Source organism: Cynocephalus volans, chromosome 6 (genome assembly GCF_027409185.1).
Source record: "Cynocephalus volans isolate mCynVol1 chromosome 6, mCynVol1.pri, whole genome shotgun sequence".
Classification (NCBI taxonomy): domain Eukaryota; kingdom Metazoa; phylum Chordata; class Mammalia; order Dermoptera; family Cynocephalidae; genus Cynocephalus; species Cynocephalus volans.
In genome coordinates this window covers 159,710,018-159,733,839 of record NC_084465.1, presented here as the reverse complement: position 1 = coordinate 159,733,839, position 23,822 = coordinate 159,710,018, and the positions used below count along the sequence as shown (strand labels likewise).

General features: G+C 57.0%; 1 protein-coding gene across 1 annotated transcript in view; it reads right to left on the bottom strand.

Moving 5' to 3' along the window:
* Positions 1-2,868: 2,868 nt before the first annotated feature.
* PHF2 (PHD finger protein 2) overlaps positions 2,869-23,822 on the bottom strand; it is a 103,795-nt gene continuing 82,841 nt past the window's right edge. The window contains exons 10-22 of the mRNA XM_063099522.1: positions 23,291-23,382; positions 21,971-22,060; positions 20,893-21,261; positions 19,218-19,337; positions 18,618-18,736; positions 15,724-15,902; positions 15,553-15,623; positions 14,603-14,766; positions 9,852-10,129; positions 7,894-7,989; positions 7,189-7,298; positions 5,765-6,134; positions 2,869-4,884 (exon numbers count right to left, since the gene is read on the bottom strand). Of these exons, the coding sequence (XP_062955592.1) occupies positions 4,796-4,884; positions 5,765-6,134; positions 7,189-7,298; positions 7,894-7,989; positions 9,852-10,129; positions 14,603-14,766; positions 15,553-15,623; positions 15,724-15,902; positions 18,618-18,736; positions 19,218-19,337; positions 20,893-21,261; positions 21,971-22,060; positions 23,291-23,382 (2,147 nt within the window). The 3' untranslated portion in view covers positions 2,869-4,795. The remainder of the gene's footprint in view (positions 4,885-5,764; positions 6,135-7,188; positions 7,299-7,893; positions 7,990-9,851; positions 10,130-14,602; positions 14,767-15,552; positions 15,624-15,723; positions 15,903-18,617; positions 18,737-19,217; positions 19,338-20,892; positions 21,262-21,970; positions 22,061-23,290; positions 23,383-23,822) is intronic.

Sequence of the window (23,822 nt, the reverse complement as noted above, 5' to 3'; positions counted from 1 at the left end):
ATAGGCACATGGCAGGGGATGGGCTGCGGGAGGCCCTCCATCGGCTTGCAAACTGCAGGACCCCCCCAGGGCCTGCCAAATCCCACACCCCCTGCCCCAACATGGGCAGCCCCTAAGGTCCTGCCCTAGGCCAGCTCGCTCCTCTCAATCCAGCCCATGGGGCCCAGTCTGACCACTCAGGTTCTGGCTGCTGCCCGGGCTTCTGCTCATGTTACTGAAAACGTCTCTATCTCCCTGGGGTCAGCTCTGAGCAGCCTCTCAAACCTGCCCTTCACACCTGGCACCTGACTTACCCACACCGTGTCCTGCACGTGGTGGGCCCCTAGGCAATGGGCTGACAACAATGCCTCACCCAGGATGGCGTGGCCTCAGCGAAGGCTGGGGAAAGCTCTCCACGCAGTGCCAGGCACGCAGTAGGCACTCAGGAAATGACTGTGGAATACAGCCAAACTTTGGAAAGCTGGTTAAGGGGCAATTTGTTTATTCACACCATGACCATGGCACAGGGTGCTGGACCCATTCAGGCAGAGCTAGGAGATGCTGCAGGAACCAACAGACCCAAACCTCAGAAGCTTAACACACAAAGTTAACTGCCATCAGCGCTCTCCAGGGTGGTTGTCTTCTGAGTGGCACCTTGAGGACCCAGCCGCTGCATCCTGTGGCCCCTCGACTGCCCCAGATGCATCACCCTCACAGCATGATGGGCGGAACCACGGCTAGCCACCTGCCATGAAGGGGCTGAGAAATGAAGGATGTTTCCAGATCCCAGTGTCTCACAGGTATTATGTGTTGGGACACCTGGGGACAGACAGAACAGGACTGAGGGAGGGGATGGAGGGTCTCAGTTATCTGAGTCCTCGGACCCTCGCATCCCGTGGCTGTCAGCGTCTGTGGATCTGCCATGTGGGAAGCTGAAGTTCCGGGTGTGGGTCCTCTGGCCTCAAGTTGCTGCTGGAGGCCCCCTTCCTGGCCTGCGTGTATCATGGGATCTAAGACACCTGATGAAAGCAAAAGAGAGGACCCCAGAGGATGAGGAAAGGGGCTCCTTGCTGCAGCTCATGGAAGCAGGAGATGGAGGCACGGATGAAGAGAGGGTCCTGGCTGACTGGGCCAGGCTGTCTGTAAGAATGGGCTGCACTACCCCTGTAGGGACCTCCACGGTGGGCTCGCCAGGACCTCTAGAGTTGGCTCTCCCTAGCCTTCCATCAGAGGGAGGCGGACCAGCTGTCAGAGTGTGGACCTCATCCTCCCAACTTCACTATCAGGGGCTGTCAGCACCGAGGTGGGGCGAAGTGTCAGACCCAGGAGGGCCACGCAACACAAGGCTGGCAGGAGTGCAGTGCAGGACAGAGCAGCACCTGGGAGATGCAGGGTTACCTCAGGAAGCCCCTCCCAGGCCCACCCAGCTCCCCAACAATCCTGACAGTGATGCTGGGTGGGGTGGACCCAGCTAGCACCCAGACAGCTCAGCAGTGAGGATACAGGGCTCAAGAGCCCAGCCAGTCTGAGCATGGTGAGGGGGTCCAGAGCCTGGGCCTGGAGGGGGCTGCACAGGACAGCCTCCCAGTTGCTATGGGTCTGAGGGTGTGAGCAATCCCAGGGGATCTACAAGGCAGGGACAAGCGAGCTGGCAGGCAAGTGTGACTTCTAGGCCTGGGGGTGGGCAGAACCCACCCAGCTCTTCTTTGAATCCAATGATATCCGAGATGCCCTGCAGCCTGGGAAGCCCCAGCATGGGCCAGAGCACAACCTGGTGGCAGCACCAGGACCCCCACCCCACTCTGCAGCCCCAAGGTCCTGCAGGGGAGCCTCTTGGGGCTCAGTCAAGGTGTGAGGTTGGGGTGTCTCCCCTGAGCATCCAGCTGGGACTGGAGAAAGCCAAGCTCAGAGAGAAGGGACTTGCCCAAGGTGATGCCATGCATTAGTCTTCTGTCCTGCATGACAAATGGCACATAATGAATCACCACAATCACACTGGCTGAAAACAACAGCTACTGGTATCCCACAGTTGTGTGGTCAGAAGTCGGCACTGTGGGCTCTCTGCTCGGGGTCTCCCTCAAGAGAATCTACATACAGGCTTGCTCAAGGTGCTGACAAGTGGGTCCAATCATAGCTCAGCTACCTGCAAACTATGCAACCTTGGGTGGCCTCAGCCAACCTTCCTAGTCTCCAGCTCCTTATCTGGGAATTGCAGCCATCCCTCTGCCCAGTTCCCATCACAGGGTGAGACCCCACGTGCCTGCAGGGCTGGGACCTGCACTTACATGTGCCCACGCTACCTGCCTGGCCCACGGTTATTCTTATGGCTGTTTCATCCATCATCCACCATTGTCATCACCCCCACCTGTATCCTTGCAGCCCTGACCGTCACACACCATGAATGGTCACCTTGTCCCCACGTCCAGCACCCCTCCCTCTCCTTGTATCATTGTAGTACACCTGCCGGGGTGGGGACTGTTTCCATTTGCTTGTTGTGAATAACTCAAGATTTAGGCTGGACCCCTGCACACGTCTGAGTGCCTCTGGGTGTCCAGCAGGTGCTGGGGCACACGTGCGCATTCAACTAAGCCACACACCTGTGAGTGTGTAAGAAATCCCTAGAGGCCTCCGGAGGACAACCTTGGGCTGGGGCCAGCAGAGCCAGGGTCTCAAGGGCTGTCTCTCCTATGGCCCCTGAGGATCTCCTCCGCCTGCTCCTGCCTGGCCAGCTTAAACCACTGCAGGTTTGAGGTGCAATCCCAGGCTTTCCATGGGGAGCACTGGTGGCCTGAACCTGGCCCTCCCCACATCCAGGAGCCTGCACCGCCCCCACTGCTGGGGTGGACGGCAGCGACAGCTGTGAATGAGGCAGAAATGACACAGACATAGTTCTGTACAAAACCTGAAATATTTTTACTTTTTTAAAACTTTGGTCTAAGTTACCTTAGACCTCATGGACTTGATACAAGAGTAATATGAATTGGGAAATAAAACACTTTAATAGCCACAATAAACTTTGTTAGAAATGTACATGTTGCCAAAATAATAATAATAAAATTAAAAAAAAAAAAAAAAGAGAGAGAGAGAACAGCTTGATGCCCAGGTTAGATTATATAAATGTTCAACAAGGACAGGGTAAAGGAAACTTTAAAAACACGGGTTCTGAATAAGCCTGGGGCCCCGCGAGACTCCCCCTCCCCCAGCCTCGGGCCCTGGGGACTGCGTCCCTCCTAACAGGACAAGTGGGAGTGGATAAGGCCTCCGCGAAGCTGCCTCTCCTCATGGACGAAACATCCAGGTAATGGGCATATAAACAAAGCTCATAAGAAATGTACAAATATAAAAAGCTACAAACGTTAATAAATTACAGCATCACAAAACACGGAAACACTTCACAAGGTGCTAGTAAAATAACTGTATCCCCCGATCCCTCATCTTACAAGAAGGAAAACAAAGAGCTGGTATTAAAGGTGAAGATTCATCTTCAAAATGTGTCTGAAATAGATCTTTTGTGTAGGTTTGCTTCTGTAAAGACAGAGCATAAGGCTGCACAGACATCACTTGTTTTTCAGGCAATACCTTAGTTTCTAAAATAAAAATAACAACAACAATAATAATAATAATAAAAGGAAAGAAGGAAAAGGAAAAAGCATCAGAACCCAACTGTCCATCATACTCAGCAAAAAACTCGTATAAATGTTAATGAAGGACTCTATAGAAAGAAATTCCTAAAGATACTTTTACTCTTATAAAAAAGAAGTTATTTAAAAAGCTATTTACACGCTACATTCTATGAAAAATATGCTTCAGGAAATGCATCTAAAATTAAAATACAGGATTGCCTGAGAAACAAATCCAGCCCCTCCACGTCGATGGGTGGACACCGTCCAGGTACAACCCACGCTCGGGACACCACACGCTGACACGGGAGAACAGAGAAGCGCCATCCACACGTGCTCGACTGCCCGGCCACTGTCCCTGCCCCACCAGTCCCAGGGCAGGGGTGACTTGGCTGAGAAGTGCTTCTCCAGAGTGTACCCAGCAGGCTAGACCGGGCTCCCCCACATGGCTTAGCCTGGGTCCCCTGGACCCCAAGACGTGGCTGAGCCCTTGCTCTTCCTTGGGGACCCTACAATGGCTCCCCCACCTGCTAACCCACTAACCCGGCTGTCGGTCCTAGTGCACCCGAGAAATGCCTATGGGCATTCAGGGTGAGACACCCTCTACCACCCCACCTGCCACCTGCCAGCCGGGGATCTTAGGGCTGCCTTCCCTCCTCGCTGGCTGAGTGCTCTCTGGAGTTGTCTGAGAATCACTCAGGAAGAGAAGGGGGCACGTAAACATCCCGCTTGCTCCTCCTTTCTCTCTGTGTTCTTTGCCTTTTTTTAAGCCTCTGGAGGCTACCAGCCTGTGGCCAGCTCAGACTCTTGGGTTGTGAGCGTTGGCTCACTCTGCCTTCCTCGAAGGACTCATGCTGCCAGCAGAGCTGCAGAGGCCCTGCAATCACACCCACACTCAGGGGTGCCTGGAGGCTGTCCTGAAACTGGAATGGTCCTCAAACTGGCAGGGCTGCTTTTCGAGAACTGGTCACTCTAAGTAACTTGAGAAAAGACGTCCATGTTCAAAACGAGGGACGGCCGCACTCAGCTTGCTCTGCCTGCTGAAGGGACAGACGCTCGTTTGGGGGGAGTGGTGGCTAGGAGGAGGCGAGGCCCTCCCTAGGTGAGGCAGCTCGGCCACCCTCCTGGGGGGCTGATGTTTTAGTGGGGCTCCGGGGGGTCCTGAGCGGAGCAGAAGGGTCCTGGCTTTCCAAACTTTAAAGGAGCAGTTTTCCGTTCCGATGAATTTTCAAAATTTTCCCCAGCCTCTGTTTGGCGGTGGCCATGCCCTTTTTTGTACGTTTTCCTAAGGGGGTGGGGAAGGGGACACAAAAAAGGAAGATGAGGGAGTGAAAAGAGGAGCAGCATGCAGGGTTGGGGGAGTCCCACTGACACTGACGGTGCAGCCTGCCGTGCCCCACGAGCCCCCACCCCTCTCTGTGAGATGGGCCTATGCAGCCTGAGCTCTGGGCTCAGCACCCCTCACAAACCCCGTATTGTCTACAAAGCATCTAGCTCAGAGGCTGCTTCCACAAGGGGCAATGGTGGGTGTTCAGACATGGTCTTGGGGGGATGGCATTACTAAGAACTGAGGCCTCCCCAGGCCCCACCTCCTGGCAACAAGGCCATTTCCAGCCATTGCCAGTACCCCAACACCCCAACACCATCTCTACGGCCGCTGGGCCCACAGCCAGGGTGCAGGCAGACCGAGGACTAGGGGACACCATCAGGGGGGCTGGGGATGAAGACATTGGGGAGGCTGTGGGACCAGCCAGCCACCCCGCAGTCAGCCTGGCTTGCCTTCGGTGCCTCCCAGCCCACAACACAGAGTTAACTGTGCCCCAACTCCACATCCAGCCCCAAAGCTGAGGACAGGGACCTAAAGCTACAGTAAACAGAGACTCCCCTTTCTGACCCTAAGCCTGATGTGTAACCCCATTTCTGAAGCTACACGTTGACAGAGCACATCCACCAAGCTGGTCAGCTGCAAATGCTTGTGCCCTGTGCCACAGGACACACTGATGCTAAGACGAGAACTTGGGCCACAGTGTTCTGCTGTCCTGGGGTCCAGAACCCCCCCGGCAACATGCTGTCCTCTACCACAGCAGAGTCTAGGGCTGCCCAGGGCCCTGGCAGGGGCAAGGAAGGGCAGAGGCCCCGAGGGCTCCCTCCGGAAGGCACGGTACCTTTGGCAGCAGTGTTGTTGTTGGGAGACGATGCAGAGGGCCGCCTCTGGGAGAGGAAGACCCCAGGGGCCATGGGCTGGGAGGTGCGGCCGGCCTGGGCCCCAGTGAAGGCACCGGCTGCTGTGTATTCGTGGTCGGCCAGGCTGCTGCTATGCGACTCGGGTGGGGGCTCAGGCGAGCTGCCCTCTTGCGAGGCCTGGCTGCTGGCCGTGCTGGTGGAGGCTGGGGTGGTGGAGGCTGGGGTGGTGGAGGCCGGTGTGGCGGAGGCTGAGGTGGTGGAGGCCGAGGCAGAGGCAGAGACTGAGGGGGAGGTGGTGTTAGGAGTCAGCTTCCTCTTGGCGCACTTTTTCTTCCTGCTCTTCTGCTCCTCCTTTGAACAAAGCACGCAGGCACATAAACCACAGCGTGGGTCAGACGCACGGGCCATCACAGCAGGGCCAGCCTGCACAGCCTTGGCCCGGGTGAAGGCCATGGGGTAGGCCAGTGCCCATGGGTGAGCTCAGACTCATGCTAAGCAGGAGCAACTGACACCTGGGGCCAGGAGGTCTCTCCTATACCACTGGGGGAGCTTAAAGTCCTGGGGGCCTGAGTCCCACACCCGGCCACTACGAGGCCCCCCAGAACGGTGCTGGAGCCTGGGGAGGGGCCGCTGTGCTCCCCTCTCTGGACGGTGGGCACTCAAACACAACCGTGTGGGCATCAGGGGATCAAGGCCTGAACCTGAGCTGCCCTGAGACATGGGGATGCACCAGGACATGACTCCAGCACTGGGCAGCAGTGGCCCAGCCTCCCATTCAGTGCGTGTTCACACAGCCGCTGTGCAGGACGGGTGCCCCCCGCCAGTCACCCAACTCTGCACAGCCACAAGTCTCTCAATTCTGAAGGAATATTCACTTGGAGCCTATTAATTAACTTTCTTGGGTGCCCAAAAGGAGTCAGGCCTGGTGTGGGGGCACCTGAGGCTTCAGGACTCTCCCTTTCTGGGCTGGGCAGAGATGAAGGTGGCAAATGAGATTGGAAGAAAAGAGCATGTAGAGACGGACCCTGGCTCACACCTGTGGGAACTACTTGTAAATGCCGACATCCCCAGGGGAAGGGGGCAGCTCTCCTAGAGGGGATGTCGGCCGACGGGCTGTAAACAACCCTGCACCAGAGAACAGCTCAGCCTCAGCAAGAACACAACTGTCCAGTGTCAGGGACCCAGGCTGTCAATTCCCAGCTACCCTGCACCCACTCAGAGAATTTGGGGCCTGGAGGAGTGGGGCACTCTATAGTCAAATGTCCCTAAGCCTGTGACAGCACCCAGCCCAGTTAGGCTATGCATGGGGGTGGAGGGACAGAGGCGTCTAGGGGAGCTTGAGCCCAGGTCGGGGAAAAGGGGCCCTGGCTGCGGTGTGTCTCCCCATCCCCCCGCCCTTCCTCACCTGCTGGGACAGCTTGGCTGCAGCGGCTGCCAGCCCAGTCTCAATGGAGGCCACTCTGGTCCCCTCACGCACGGGCCTGTCCTGTCTCGGCACTGACGGGCCAACCCTCGCTGTAGAAGAGAAGTGCCAGCCCCCTCGAGCTGCCAGTTGTGCTTGTCCACCCCTCCTAGTTGGGGGCTCCCTGGCCCCTACCGCAGCCTGTCCCCATGGCCAAGTGGACCCCAAGCACCAGGCTCCCTCGATGTGAAGCCACAACAGGGGCAGGGGCAGATGCCCCACCAACCAAGGGGTCCATGGAACAGAGCCCAGGAGGCCCAGCAAGATGGGAGAAGGTGGGGGGGGAACATGGAAGGTAGACAAGGCCCCCACCCCACCAGCCCGGCAGGCATCCCTTGGCCACCATGAAGGTGACCCTCCCTCCACCAGGTACAAAGGTGACCCCCACAGAACTATTCATTGAGGAGGAAACCGAAGAGGAGGGGCCAGCCCACAGGGGTGAAGCTTTCAAGTGAGGGCTGCATAGAAGCATGTCTGGGCAAGCAGAATCCCGATCACGCTCCCGCAGGCCGCTAACTGTCCCCAGCCCAGTCATCAGGACAGGTCAGGCACAGAGATGAGCCCACATTCTCCGGGGCCAGGGGTAAGGCAGATGAGGTCATGGCAGTCCACAGTAGTGCTGCGTGGACTCCCAACCCCCAGCACTACCTGTTGGGCTGTAGGGAGCGTCATCCGAGCCTTTCCTCTTCTTTGACCGGGACTTGAAGACAGGGTTGTCTTCGTCGGACTCCAGCGAGGGGTACACTAAGGGGAGGCAGAGGAGAGACAGGGCCGCTGAGCTGCTGGCCACAGCCATGGGAGGGAGCAACAGGTGGCTGGAAGACCCTCTTGACGGGTGACCCCAGGGCTTGTTCTAAGGCCTGCCAGGTGGCTGTGCCTCCATTGGCCGCAACAGAAGATGCCTGCAGTGTGGACGCCCCAAGCATGGGCACAAGCAGCCTCAGGAATTGTCCGGAGAGGCAAGGACTCCCCATATAAGAGGCACCTGTATATGCCTGGGCAGCCTGGTCTGCCCCAGCTTGGCCCTGGTGCCCATAAGCCCCTTGCCTCTCTTGCCATCTGTACAGTGTTCACAGAGCCTGAAACCCATGGAGGCCCCATCTCAGGGGCAGCTGCAGCAGAGGGTGGGGAGACCAGGAAGGGATGGGGCCCCCCAGTCAAACCGGGGCATCTCAGCTCCCATGGGAGAAACACTCTGAGGCTCCAGGAAAGGTTTTGCTGGGTGAAAAGTCTTTGCTGCTATCAAAGAAGAAACCTTTAACATCCATGGAGTTGTGTGGGCTCTGAAGGGCCCCCAGACCTGTCCAGTGAGTCCTGGAGGAGGCGGCCCGACCCATGATCCTGGAGGAGGCAGGCAGAGGCTTGGAGCGCCACCCTCCCAGGAAACAGGAGTTCACTCTGCTGTCGGTCTGTTTGTCAAAACAGGGCAGGCCCCACTGCGAAGCCCAAATCTGTCCACCAGATGTGGGGCAGGGCCAGCCTCACAGGAGGACTCCCTGGGGGTTGGTGGCACAAACACACAGCTTTCCAAGTCCAATGGCCTCAGCTCGGCCTCTGACAATCGGAATGGGTGTTGAAGGCAGGCTCTCCACTGTGTGAGCTGCCACAGGCCTGGCCCTGGGAATAGTGTACCTGCACCGGCTCCACCGGGTGTGGGGACCTGGACATTCCCCAAATTGTGGAGGTCGAGGCATGGAGGCAGGTCTTCAGAGCCTGGCCTGAGCCAGGCTGGTCAGCTCTGGTGGAAGGAGAGGGCTGCCCCGGGGCAGGAGGCCAGAGCCATGCTGGTGCCTAGCTCACTGCCTGACCTCAGGAGCTGGCCACAGAGCCACTCTGGGCCTCCGTTCTCTCCCTTACACAGAGACAGACAGGGAGGACATGATGGTCTCAAAGTCCTGTGAACGCAAAATGCCTCAGCCACATGGAAATCCATTGGGCATCCTCAGAAGGCAAAATATACAGAAACCTATGACCCAGCAATGCCGCACTAGGAATACAACCAAGGGCAATAAAAGCTCAGGTCCTCACAGAAACCTCTGCACGAAGCTCCACAGCCAGTCACAGCAGCCAAAGGTGGAAACAACCAGAAAGTCCATCTGTGGATGGATGGACAGACAAATGTGGTCCACCCATACAATGGAATACTGTACAACCTTAAAGAGGGGGAAAATTCTGACGCATGCTACAACATGGATGGACATTGGGAACATTATGCCGAGTGAAACAAGCCAGTAACAACAGGACAAATACTGTGTCATTCCGCTTACCTGAGGTACTCAGAGCAGTCAAATCCATAGAGACACAAAGTAGAATGGTGGCTGCCAGGGACCAGGGGACGGGGGAGTGACTACTAATGGGGATGAGGCTTCCTTCTTGGGGGACAAAATGTTCTAAAACAGACTTACAGGCTACACACACCTCTAAGTATGCTAAAGACCACTGAATTGCACACTTTTAAAGGGTGGGTTTTATGGTCTGTGAATTATACCTCAAAATAAAAAGGGGCCTGGCTCCGCAGGACCCTGGGGTGAGCTCGCAACTGGCACAGCATCTGTCCTCAGAGAGGTCTTTCCAGGCACAGCCCATCCCTCAGCAGTGACACTCACCATAGTCTGAGTCCTTGAAGCAGGCATCCAGGTGGTCCTGCTCCTCCTCGTAGTCATCGAGGTCCACACTGTTCTTGGCAGCCCTCTTCAGCAGTCGCTTGCCTGTGCTCTTGCTGCCACCACCCCTGCTCTTCCGGGCACCGTGGGCCGCCAGTGAGCCACCCTTGGCCTGGCCAGCACCCCATGTGGTCTGCAGGCAGGGCTCGGAGGCCTGCAGGTTGGCCATGGACAGCATCCCCTGAATGGCTTCCTGTGTGCTGGGGGAGGCTGGGGGCTGGCTGGGGGCACAGAGAAACAGGCACTCAGCCCACGGCCCACGGCCCACAGCCCACAGCCCAGGGCACGCGGGCCATGACAGAGTCCTGGCCTGGGCAGGCAGCACAGAGCGTGGAGTGGAGAGGACGGCTGTGGGCTGACGACTTCCCCATGGAAAAGGCCAGCGGCCCCCCTCTGCTCATCTGCCCGCATTCTACAGGGAGGGCTGGGGGCCTTGGGACAGAGACGGGGCATGGAGAGTAGACACATGGGAGGACGGCACATGGGAGGGAAGGTCCAGGTCCACGCATGATCATGCACTGGGCTCTCCCGCCTTAAAGCTGGCAAGCAGACTCAGCCACCTCCCTTCTTCACTCCAGCTGCTTCTGTGCACTCTTCAGTGCACCCTGCGTCTCCTTCCCCGACACAGACCCCTGACCCCTGCCCCAGCCCAGAGCATTCCGTCCCCTCATCTTCCAGGGCACTTTCCCATCTGCCAATCTGAGATGGGCAGTACAGCGCTCTCCTTCCCATGGCACACACTCGCCCCAGGTGACCCACAACTTCTTTCCACACCCACACCTTCACCTGCGCCCACACCCACACCAGCATCTATATCTGTACCCCCACCAGCACACACACACCTGCATCAACTCCTGCACCCACACCAACACCAGCATCAACATCTGCATCCACACCTGCACACACCTGCACCTGCACCCACACCAGCATCAACACTTGCATCTACCCCTGCACACACCTGCACCTGCACCTGCACCTACACTTCACATGGACAGGCACAGCTGCACTTCAGCTCAGCCTAAGCTCACCTGCTCTCTGGCAGCCTCCACACAGACTCCCAGCCTTTCTTGTCAATACCTTCCCCTCAGTCCCCACCACCCTCCAGCCCCAGGTGGTGCTGCCCATAGCACTTAGCCTGCACTCTCCCAGCCAGGTCCTCATCCCCTGCCCCAGGCCTGTGTCTGTGGCTCCTCCTGGCTGCACTGACTCCCCTCCTTCCAAAAAGGGCTTCTGAAACACCCAGCGTGTGATAGGCCTGCCTGGGCTCAGGTGGGAATGGAATGGAGTGATCACTGTCACCCCAAAGAGGATCATCAAGGCCCAATCTCAGGCTCCTCAGAGGGACTCTCCCCATCCCCACCAGAACCTCCCATGGCGTCCAGCTCCAGTCTCCTGGTCGGACCCTGCCCCACTCCGGTCCACACCCCCCTGCAGCCAGAAGCCCCCATGTGTCCTGCATCAGAACCACCCAGGCAGTTTAAAAATGCCCATGCCCAGACCCCACACAGAGAATCGAGTCAGGGCTCTACTCTGGGCTCCAGGTGCCCATGTGCCGCCAGGATAGAAATCCCCGCATTTCCCCACTACTTCTAAGAAGTATCTGATGCACTCTTGGTAAGACCACTCAAACAAGAAGGGATCACAAGCCACTGCGAGAAGGGAGTGGGGTGGCAGAAGAATGTGTGACAAGCCTAAGGCCAGAATGCTGACTGTGAATGGCCATGAGTGCCCCCAGGTGCTGTGCAAATCCATGTGCCACTCTGTATGTGTGTGGGCTCCCATACCTACACCCTTGCTGGAGACAGCACACACAGCTCAGCAGGTCTGTGCCTGCCCAGAGTCATCAGACACAGGGGCTGAGGCGCTTGGAGCAGCAGCCCTACCAGGGACCCAGATAAGCCCCTGCTCAGAAGTGAGGGCTCCCGAGACAGGGTGTGCCAGAAGGGGCCGGGAAATAGAGCTGCCTCAGTGAGCACAGGCACAGAGGGTGGCCTGCAGTCCTGGGGCCAGTCAGGCAGACTTGGACAAAAGCTGTCTGCATGGGACAGTGCTGGGGCCTAGGCCCACAGCTCTCTGAGAGTCCAGTGAACTTAGAGGGACTTTGCCCGAGCCTGAGAGGAGCCCCTCTCTGCAGCCCTCCACAAATGCCACCTCCCAGGACCTGCCTGAGACACAATGGACATCAGCGTGTTTTGGGGTTTTGCTGGAACTGAGCGGATTGAGGTTCCAAAGCCACAACAGTGGGAAAATCAAGTGTGATCAGATTGGCCTGGAGAGTTCCTCAGAAGCTAAGGGAGCACCCTTACAGAGCTGGGCCCTGCACCCTCCACACTGCAGGGGCCAAGGCAGTGCAGGCCAGGGGCTGCCTGGGACTGGTCACTGCTGTATCCTCCCCAGGCCCTGCTCAGTCCAACAAGAGCAAACAGCTCGTTCTGCACCCTCTGGGCCCAGCCTTCCCTGTCCTGCACCCAGCCTGCAGCTCCTAGATGGACTGGAGGGTGGGGTCTGCACCTGAGCCATGGGCGCACCAGGACACTCACCGTTGAGAGTCCCAAACACCACGGTGGGGCCCCTGCTGGAGCTAGTGCGGAAGCGAGCTGCCTACCCTGTGCCATCTGGGCAGCCTGAGAGGGAGGGACCACATGCCTAGTCGCCCCAACTGTCCACGTGGTCACTGGCAAATCAATGAGCAAAGTTTAACCAGTCAGCATGGAAAATAATACTTTAATCCTCTAATTATCATACCAGAATCCTCTCCTTTTTCCCCCAGCAGTAAACACTAAGCAAACCATCCCCAAGAAATTAACATATTTTCCTCCATTTTCTTCAGCTGTTTCTTCCAAACAGCCAGTACTTAAAACAGAGCAAACAGACCATCAAAAACTGACCGACGCTCCAAAACGGTGACTTTGGGAGAGGAACTGCCTGGGGCGGCAGGCTGTGGGGGCTGGCGGCTTCAGAGGCCCCTGGCAGGCACGTGTACACATGTGTGAGGCCACACGCGGGTGTCTGCAGAGCCGCTGCCCCAAGACACAGCCGGGGCAGCTCTGGGCTTCTCGTTAGCAGTGTTTCTGCAGACAGGTTGCCCCCTCCTGGGCTGAACCACAGCCAGGAACGCAGGACACAGCACCTCCTCAAATGCGGCATAGAGCCCTCCCCTACCTGTGTCCTCATCTCCACACCTCCAAGGGTTCCCAGCTGCCCTTGACAAAGCACCTGATGGCCCTGGCCAAGTCTCTCAGCTGGGTCTGTACTCATCTTGGGTGGCTACAGGCATGCCCGGCCCCTGGGTCCCCCAGGCCTCTCCAAGGATCTCAGGGGGTGCGCAGGTGTTTGGGGATTTCTCCAGACCCTGAGGCCAGTCACCAAGTGTCAGCTACAGCACACTTCTTCCCAGAACATGGGCATCCCCCAGAAGGTTGCTGAAGCCCACACAGGGCCACAGCCTCCAATGGGAAGGAGGGCTCAGAGCCAGGTGCCCCTCCTGGCTACCAGCACATCTCTGCAGCAGGGGCTTAGGTCTGAATGCGGACAGTAACCACCAAATGCGGAGCAGGAAATCTGTACCCCAAAGTGCCAGTGGCGCCTCCAGTCATCCTGCACTCCCATTAAAAGAAAGCGCCTCATGGGCCGACTCCGTGGCGCACTCGGGAGAGTGCGGCGCTGGGAGCACAGCAGCGCTCCCGCCGCGGGTTCGGATCCTATATAGGGATGGCCGGTGCACTGGCTGGGCGCGGTGCGGGTGTCACCAAGGGTTGCGATCCCCTTACCGGTCACGAAAAAAGACAAAAAAAAAAAAAAGAAAGCACCTCATGGCTGGTTGTCTGTGAACATAATACTGCATGCAAAATAGCAATTTATGAAATAAAATACAGCCAACTGACTTAGCCAAAGCTCTTGTCGACTGAGCCCTTAAGCCGCCTTCCCAGAGCCCCTCTATCTCTGAGAGCAGGCCTCACTTGCGGTCGGCCTGCCCCCAGCAGCCCTCAGGCTGTGCTGAACTGTCAGCAGAGCAGCGCTGTGTCATCCACTGGAAACCAGAGACTCAGAGGCAGATCTAGGAAACAGGGCAGGCACTAAGCAGGTGTGGGCCTGGCAGGCCACTGGGCCCACCTTCCTCAGGCCGAGGCACTCCTGCTGGACAGGGCACACTCATACCGGGAAATCATAGCCCAGCACCTGTCAACCCCCCTGGAACCCTAAGCTCGGGTTCCAGAATCAGGCAGACAGAAACTCTGGGCCTTGCCTCTGTTGCTTCCTAGTGGTGTGGTGGCCCTGGGCAAGTTGTCCAAGCTCTCTGAGCCTCAGAGTCTTCATCTGCGCAGTGGGAATCTGCAGCTGTGGTGATGACTAGGAGGGCTGGGTGGAGGGTACCCCTCCAACAGCAGCTGAGGTCCCCTGCGCACACCCTGGGGATGCAGGCCCCACACTCGCAGTTACATGACTATGGCACATGTAGAAATTGCCATAAGATTTCCATGTTTTCCATGGTCGCAGTGATTTAAAAATAAAAAAAGGAAAACCTGTGATTCAGAGAGAATTTACCTGGGGCTGTCATGAGAGGAATGAACCCCAGACCTCATGGTCTAACACAGTTCTCTGGAATCAGAGGCTGCATGGACCAGTATCTCTGCCCCATGGCGTGCCATCCTAGTGGCCACCCTGTGGGCGCAGCCAGGTGCAGCCAGGCCCACCTGTTGGGGTTGTACTCCAGCGCGCCGACCTCTTCACTGGCCTGCAGCAGGTCCAAGATGCCAGCCGCCGAGCTCCCGCTCTCCTTCTTGACTTTGGCGTTGCGGCCAGGCTTGGTGTCTGTGTCGATGTGCAGTGAGCCCTCATCGGAGGAGTCATCGCTTTGCTGTGTGAGGGACAGAGCAGCTGGTCAAAGGAGGGGCTGGCCAAAGGAGGGGCTTGGGAGGACAGAAAGGGATTACTTTTTCCCTTCAGGGAGAAAAACTGGGTTTTAAAGTTTCTGAAGAACCCTGCCCTACTAATGAACACTGCTGGGTCTGACCGAAGCCCCGGCACTGACAAGACTGGCTGGCCAGGCACACACGGGGCAGTGGCAGGTGCCAGAGCTTCCCCCAGGATGACAAAGGACCAAGCTATCTTCCCATCTGTACTGTTTTACAGAGGAACTCTGGTTCAAAGAAACTCACACAAGAGACAGTCCCCGTGTTTAACACAGACAGAGAGGCTGCTGTGGTTGATGGAGAGAGGGCCGGCTGTGACTGCAGCCCCCAGGCTCGAGGAAGCCAGTTAACCTCACATCTAGGTAGGAGGCTCAGGGGTGTCTCAGGTGTGTGGGAACCTGACAGGGACCCCAGCCTCCTTAGAGATGACCACTGCATCTAGGATGTGGCCTTGAAGGTCATCTCAGTGCAAGACTCCTCCCCCCAGCCTTCAGTCCTATGGGCAGGTCTTGAGTTCATCACCCCACCATGTACAGAGACCCCCTGCTCAGGCCTGCTCCCAGCCCTGGTGGCTACGGGCTAGACACACTTATCCCTCCTGTGCCGAGCCTAGAAAAGGGCAGGGTGAGGAGGAGGATGCCCTTCACCACCTCACACAGAAACATGCTCAGAGACCACCCCATCAAGGGTTGCCCAGAGATGGCCACAGAGCAGGGCCCCAAGCAGCTCACCTTGTATGCAGCCGATCCCAGCTTTGGCTTCATGACGGGCGTGGGGAGCACCTCTTTCTGATCCAACAAGACTGAAAGCAGAGCAGACAGGAGGTCCAGCAGCTGGCCTGACCTCTCGTGGGGTGGGCCAGGTCCCTCCCCAAGTCCCTCCCCCATCCCCTCCCAGCTCACAGGACAAGTCCCTTTTTGGGGCGTTCTTCTTCCTCCTGATGGGAAACTCATCGATCTTGAGCTCCCCGTCGTCAGACACGTATTCATACTCATCCCGCACAGGCTTGGGTTTGTCCTCCTTGAAGTTCTGCAAGGCCCCGAACACACCAGGGCTTGTCGGGGGCCTGAGAGCCTTGGAACTAGGGCAGAAGGGAGCAGTCAGTGGTGTCCACACAGCCCCCAGACCACAGGACCCCTGCTCGATCATGCTGCTGGGGTGACAGTAAAGCGGACTTGCAGAGGTAGGTGCTGTTGCCTGCCATCCTGGGAAGCCTCACATCCACTCAAGGAGGGAGGAGAGGCAGAGCCCAAGCTCACTCTTGAAGCAGCAGGTGGCAGAAGCGAGGCTGGGGCTGTAGGACCCTCAGCCTCCATTGTGGGAAGTCACCTGTCCACGGGAACAGACACTGCCCAGCCCCACAGCTTCCTCCCTGATGCCTGGACCCCTGGTGTATAGTCCTGACACACACACACACACACACACACACACACACACACACAAACATGGTGCAAAGAGAGCCCTTCCTCTGGCAGTGTAAGTGCTTGAGCCTGTGCCCCTCCAGCTGTCCCAGGACCACAGGACGTGCATGGGCCTTCTGACAGCCTACACGGCAATACTGACACATGCTGAACTCAATATTAGACAGGAACAGAATCCAACCTTCCTGTCTTTTCCTGCTTACTATTTTGTTAAACTAAATTCAGGGCCAGGGCCAGAGCCACAGAGATTCGACGGTCTAAGAATGACCACGTAACTTGTCTCCCTGCTGGATGAGGCAGGACTGCTTCAGATCACGAGAGCCCTGTGCACTCAGCCACCCCGGGGGCTTGAGGATGGGTGTGCCTCTTAAGAATAGGGACGACAGAAATGTCCGGAACTTCAACAGACCCAGCTCCAATTCTGAGCAAATGAAACGGAGACGCTGGGGCTGTGACAGTCTCCAGCCACAGAACACACACGCACACGTGCACACACACGTGCATCCACATGTCCACAGAACACATATGTACACATCTGCCTCTCTCTTTTCCATTCTAAACTCTCTATAGCATCATCACAGAGCTAATGTCATTTAAAAGCTTCCTCAGGACCTAGAAATAAAGCCAGCAATGTGCTCAGGGCCATGAAGTTGAGGCAGCGAAGAGGGTCATGCAGACCAGACCCTGCGGGCTCTGCCTCTCACTGAGCAAGTTCAGCACTGGGCCCTGAGCTCCCACAAGGGGACAAGGGGACTGCCCCTTGCCGGGCTCTGCTCAGGCATCTGCTGTATCTCCACCACCTGGAAGGGGCCTTCTTGTCCCATTTTGTGGATGAAGAAACTGACACCCAGCCAAGCTAATCAGTGGCCACTGCAGAAAAGTGGCCACCACTCCCACTGGGCCCCGTCTGACTCTTGGCAGGCCTGGCAACAGCATGTGGGATGCCTCTCTGTGCTGGTAGCACATGCAGACCCTACTGTGGCAGCTGGAACCATGAAGCTCTTATAGCCCAGCTCATAGCCCTCAGCACCCCTCACTCCAGTTGCTGATGCCTGCCTGGCATGCGCACACCTCCAGACATGCACCCCCATCACACAGTTCAGTACCCGCTTCTCCAGGAAGCCCTCCTGACTCCCAGATGAGCCAGGCCCTCAGTGTCCACAGCCCCACGAATCCTTCCCCATGGCACCCATCACAGCCATAATTTTAGGTGGATTTACAAGATTAGTGGGATCATACAGACTCCTCCCCACTGGCCCTTGGGCTCTGAGAGCCATGACCCTGACTCCCACCCATGCCAACAGCCCATGACAGCTGCTCAGCTAACATCTGCAGAGTCATGCGCCCTCTCTCCCGGCCTGGGGGCCCATCCCTCACCACAGGCCCCCGCAGTTGTATCTTCCTAGCCCCACCACCAGGTGAGTCTGCTTCCCCACGCTCACCCTGCAGACCAAGGCAGGGACACTGCTCTCCTGGTGTCTGGGGCTGATGAAGGTGTGAGGCACACAGCTGCAGGTAGAGAAGACAGCACTCGGAAGGAGGGGCCTCGCCTGGGGAGCCCGCCAAGATGTGTCAGCCAAAGGCTGTGAGTGTGTGCCATGTGTGTGTGGTGTGGTGTGTACAGTGTTTGTAGTATGTGTGTGGTGCCTACGTTGTGTAGTGTGTGTAGGTGTGCTGGTGTGTGTATGTGGTGTGTGCGGTGTGTACATTGTGTGGTGTGTGTGTGTGTGGTGTTTGTGTGTGTTGCACCTGGGTGATATAGTGTGTGTGGGGGTGTGTGTGTGGTATGTTGTGGTGTGTGTGTGGTATGTGTGATGCAGAGAGTTGTGTGGTATGTATTGTGTGTGTGTGGTGTTGGGGGAGGTCTGTGGTGTGTTGTGTCTGTGATAGGTCTGCAAACACAGTGTATGTGGGGGGTGTGTGTGTGTGTGTGTGTGTGTGTGTGTGTGTGTGGTGTGTGTGATGTTTATCTGTTGTGTTTTTTTGTGTGTTGTGTGTCCTTGTGTGCGTGTGTGTGAATGTGATGCGTGATGCAGGTTGCATGCACAGTATGGTATCTGTATGTGAGATGCAGGGTGTATGCACATGTGTGGTGTGTGGTTTGGTGTGTGTGTGTGTGGTGCATGTGTGTGCATGTGTGTGTGTGTGTGTGTATACGTGTATGTATGAGAGATGCAGGGTGCATGCACGTGTGTGTGTGGGGTGTGTGTGTGTGTGTGTGTGTGTGTGTGTGTGTGTGTGTGTGTGTGTGAGATGCAGGGTGCATGCACGTGTGTGGTGTGTGGTGTGTGTGTGTGTGCGTGTGTGTGTGAGAGAGAGAGAGAGAGAGAGAGATGCAGGGTGCCAGTTGCCCCTCCCTCCAGGCACTCACATACCCCAGGAGTTTCTTGTTGGAGAAAGAAAAGGAGAACTTGTTATCCTTGTTTCCGCCCAGGGGTGACTTCTCCAACTTCTGCTCCTCCTCCATCTTCAGTAAGGAGTCAGGTTTACTATTCTGAAAACAAGACCAGGACCATCCCTGAGCCCCACCTCGGAGTGGGGGGTTTGGGACCCCAACCCAGCGTCGGTGGGCAAGGGCAACAGCAAGGAACGGACCTCAGGAAAGTTGCCCCCCGCGCTGCAATGGAGCTTGCGGGCCATAGCCCACAGACAGCACCCAGCTGCGGCCCCCAGACTGCAGGACCTGTCCTCAAATGCTGCCTGACCTGCAGGGAGCAGGAGAGCAAACCAGAGCACAGATGGTGAAAGAAACCACCGTCAACATAGAGGGGTGACGTGCTTGGCCTCCTGAACCCATACTGATCCTGCGGAAGGTGGCCCATGGGAGGTCACATGCACTCCAGACCCACACAGACATGCCTCATGGCACTGCCTCCTGGGGACAGGCAGCACACATCTCTGTGTGAGCATGCACGCACATACAGGGTGTCACAGGTTCACATCTCTGCACACACATGCACCCGTGCACATTTCACCTTGTACTTCCACTTGGCCTCTGACTTGCTCTTAGCTTGCTCTCGGATTTCCAGCCTCTCCACGTCGTTCTGTGTGTGGACCACGTCCTTGTTGGGCACACTCAGGACACTCTTAGTGGCCTAGACAACAGAGCAGCCATGACCCAGGGGCTGATACTCAGAGTGGTGGGACTCCCTCAGGTTACAGCACAAAGGCATTGCTACAGAGGCCCTGCCTCCTTCTGGCCAACATGTAGCTCATCCATTCATCATTCATCCATCCATTTTTTCATCCATTCGTTCATTCATCCACCCATTAACCCATTTGTTTATTCCCCACTCATTCATTCACCCATTTGTTCACCCATTCGTTCATCCATCCATTTGTTCATTCATCCATCCATCCACACATCCAAACATCCATTTGTTCATCCATTCGTCCACCCATTCATTCATCCACCCACTAACCCATTTGCTTATTCTCCATTCATTCATTCACCCATCCAACCATTCATTTGTTCATCCACTCACACATCCATCCATCTACCCATTCACCCATTCATCCATCTACACATTCATTCATATATCCACTCATCCATCCATCTAGCTATTTATCCATTTACCCTTCCAGTTCATCCATTCGCTCATCCATTCATTCATTTCATCCATCCATTTCATCCATCCATTCATCCACCCATTTGTTCATCCATTTGTTCCTCCATCCATCTGTTCATTTATCCATCCATCCATTCATCCATTTGTTCATTCATCCTTGTTAGTCTATCCACTCATGCATACATTCATTCATTCATCCAGCCAGCCATCCATCCAATCATTAGTTCATTCATCATCTATTCATTCATTCATGATTGCCCTGAGGGAAAAATGTGAATGTGTCACACTGCAGCCCTGTGATACTGGCCCTGGCTCGTCACCAGCCCCCAAGAAGTGGGTAACAGCCTCCTGGCAGAAGCTTACGCTCAGTGGGGCTTGGTCTTGGGGGCTCATGGTCCCTAATGTTCAGACCTAAGACCCTGTAGTCAGAGTGGGTCCTCAGGGCCAGGTCTATCTCTCTCACTGTCCACAGGGGTTCAGGCCACCAGGACAACCCTGCTCCCACCTCAGCCTCATCCCTCCTCCTCTCCATTAGAATTCTCCCTGCTGTTTCTGCACAGATACCTTGTCCACCTTCATGCCTCAGCCCCAGCACCTCGACCCCAGGGACGGCTTTTTTGTCCCCTGGCAACTTCCTACCTGGCTGGGAAGACTAAGCTGGGTTACCCCCTCCTAGAAGACCACCCTGCCCTCCACCAGGCAACCCTCCTGTGCCCCACCACAGCTCAAACACACTGCTGCCTTCCTCTGTGAGTGCCTCTCCCTGAGGTCCAGCCCTCTGCAGGCTCACTGAGGCAGAGCCTGTCCGCCCGGAGTCTGGGCCTGGACACGACGGGCCTGGGTGGGAAGCAGGCAGGGAGGTGCATGCGTTGAGCAGACTGCCCATGACAAGAACCCAGACCCCACACCCTCCCAGGGGCCTCGCCGCACTGTTGGCTGGGACAGCAGAGAGCTGCACCCTTGGCTCCCCTCCCTGCCCAGCCTCAAGCCCTTAGAGAACAGGACAAGTGGTCCCAGCTATCCTCACAGGCCTGGCCCCAGGAAGTGCCGCAGTGCTGCTGGCCAAAGAGGCCACACACACCTTGCCCTTCTTGGGTGGCTCCATCTTGGTCAGTGCCTCCTTGGTGTGGGCTTCAAGCAGGTCCAGGTTGGGGATGGTAGGTGAGGCTGACTCCCGGGACTTCTTCCCTTTCTTCTTGCTGCCATCCTTGAGCTTCAGCATTTTGGGGGGCTTTGGGGGTTTGGGGGACTTTGGGGGCTTGGGCATTTTGGACGGCTTGGGCATCTTCACAGTTTTGGGAGTCTTTTTTTTGGAAACTTTCTCTAGGAGGGATCGAGGTGGGGTCGCTTCAATGGGAGACGGGGGTTCCTCCTTCTCCCGGTCCCCGTCACAAACTTCATCTGATGAGGTGACAGCATTCACTTCCGGTCGGACAGCTTTGGAGGCATTCTGCGATAGGGAAAGGAGAGGGTCACACTCTGCTCCTTCCAGACTGCGGCCCAGGAGCGTCCACACGCCAAGACTCTGGAGACCCTCACAGCCATGCTGGCAAAGAGCTGTCAGCTCAGACAGGCAAACCTACTCCACTCCATTGTGTGACACACTTACACTCATCCCATGCCATCAGTGACAGTCATGCTTACCCCACACCATTATGTGACACACACACCCCATGCCATCATGTGACACACATACCTGCCCCACACCATTATGTGACACACACCCATCCCACATCATCATATGACACACACATTCATCCCACACCATCACAGGACACACATACCTGTCCCACACTATCGGACACACATTACCACCTCACACCATCATGTGACACATACACCTGCCCCACGCCATTGTGCAACATGCTCATACCAATCCCACACCATCAGCAACTTGATCCCACGTCCTTAGGGCTCTCTGTCCCAGCCCAACCATGAGCCTGCAGGGCTTGTCCAGTTTCACAGGAGCTGGGACCTGAGAGGCTGGAGCCAGGTGGGAGCTGCAGAGGGGCTCCAGGCCATCCCCCATTCCCTACACACTCACACCAGGACACCACAGCCCAGCCTCAGAGACCTGGGACTCAGAGCCTCACACAGGTAAGCCTGCCTGGCTGACCACCCTGGGTGAGCTGACTCTAGGCCCCTAGGGCAGGCCTTACCTCACTGAGCCGGATCTCTCTGGCTAAGTCCTTGATGAGCTGGGAAGGTTTAAAGTGCTCCGGGAGCTCATCCTCATGCTCCGCCAGGGCCTACAGGACAGTGCACGGCATCAGTCACCATTCAGGCCTCCATGGTTCCCTACTTACCCTAGCTGCAGTATTCCAGGTTGTCCCCTGCCAGACCCTCCCAACGAACAGACTCTGTGTGAGCCCCACTCTACCAAGTCCCAGAGGACATGCAACTGGCCTGCAGCACCACCAGTAGCTGTGGGATAGATGGAGGCAATGTCCCTTCTTCCTGGGCATGAGGCTACTCCACATGGCCACACAGCCGAGGTGAGGTGGGAGAGATGCCCTGGACTGCCTAGGCCTCGAGGCCTGAGGGAGATGGTGGCTGAAGAATGGCCCTCAACAGGCAGAAGCTGCCCCTCACTGCCCAGCCCACCCATGAGAGGCAAGCTCCTGAAGACCCCCTGCAAACCCTCGCAGGCTCTGCCTGACCTGGGGTGGGCGAAGGCCTCTGCACAGTGAGAGTCCCCAGCAGGAGACACTGTCTGAGAGGGTGCCTGAGGCTGAGCCAGACCTTCCTCTCCCTTCTGAGGCCATGGCCCAGGCAAAATGCTCAGGGAAATTGGAAGCCAACTTCTCTGGGGCCTCCACTGCAGAAGCAGCTTCTGCATACCCAAGGGGCTAACGCAGTGGGGGTCTTACAGAAGCGGGGGCACAGGGAGGACTGCCCACGTCACAGAGCAAGACAGGTTGGGGGCTGCGCCCGCACTAGGCAGCTTGGCTTCTGAGCTGATGCCTGGCTGGCCAGGAGGAGCTGAAAGGCGTCCGCAGCGATCCTGTCCATAACTGGAAGCTGGTCATCAGGCCAACAGCTCTCCCAGAACCCTCCCTGCCCTCTCCGGGTTCCAGGCCTGTGTTCACATAGGGCCATCCCCACCCCAGGCTATCTGTCCCCTACTCTCAGACCCACCTTCCTCCAAGGGCAGGCTGGCACCTGCTCACCTTCCTCCCACCAACTCTTGCGGAGACGCTGCCCGGAGCCCCTGATACAGGGCGCTCTCAATCTGTATCCATCCACTCCAACCCCTCAGGTGGCCCACTCTGCAGCATGTGGGGGACAGCCCCTGTACAGGTGTCTGATTGGGGTCAGGACACACCATGGGCCGCCACAGGCAGTGGGGAGATGCCTGCCCATCCCATGCCAGGTCTCACTGAAGCAAGACAAGCCTGGCATTGCTGCCGGCCTCCAGGCAGGTCGTCCCATCTGCCGTCCGCTCCTTCACCCCAGGGCACCTGTGACAAGCCTCCTACCTGCTTCTTCGTCCATGATCTGAAAGCACCATTGAGAATTTTAGCTCCTTGGACTAAATGTGGGGGCAGCTGTTTCCCGGATTTGTGAGAACCTGGAGAGGAGATGGTGGTTAGCTTGGGTGAGTGCCCAGTCAGCGACCCACCGGCGACTTCATGCTCAGCCAAGCAGCCAGCCAGGGGACACGTGGGGTCCCGCCTGCCACAGGCCTTGGCCCAGGCCACCTGCCTAACTGCCAACGGTTCCTCTTGGAACCCAGGGAACCCATCTCCCAAACAATGCGCTCTGCATGGGGAAGGACTCGCCCTCCCACTATCTCACCTGTGGTTTGCCCACCAGGTCCCTACCGCAGGCAGCCTGTCCCTCTTTGCCCAATACTCCAGCACCACCTTTGTGAGAGGCCACAGTCCTACCAGGAGATGGGCCCTGGGCTGCCCCACGGCCCTGCACCAAGCATCCCCAGCCACCTTCTTATTCCCAGCGCACGTCACCCCCAGGCACAGCTGAGGGACCACCCACGGCTGGGCCCATGGT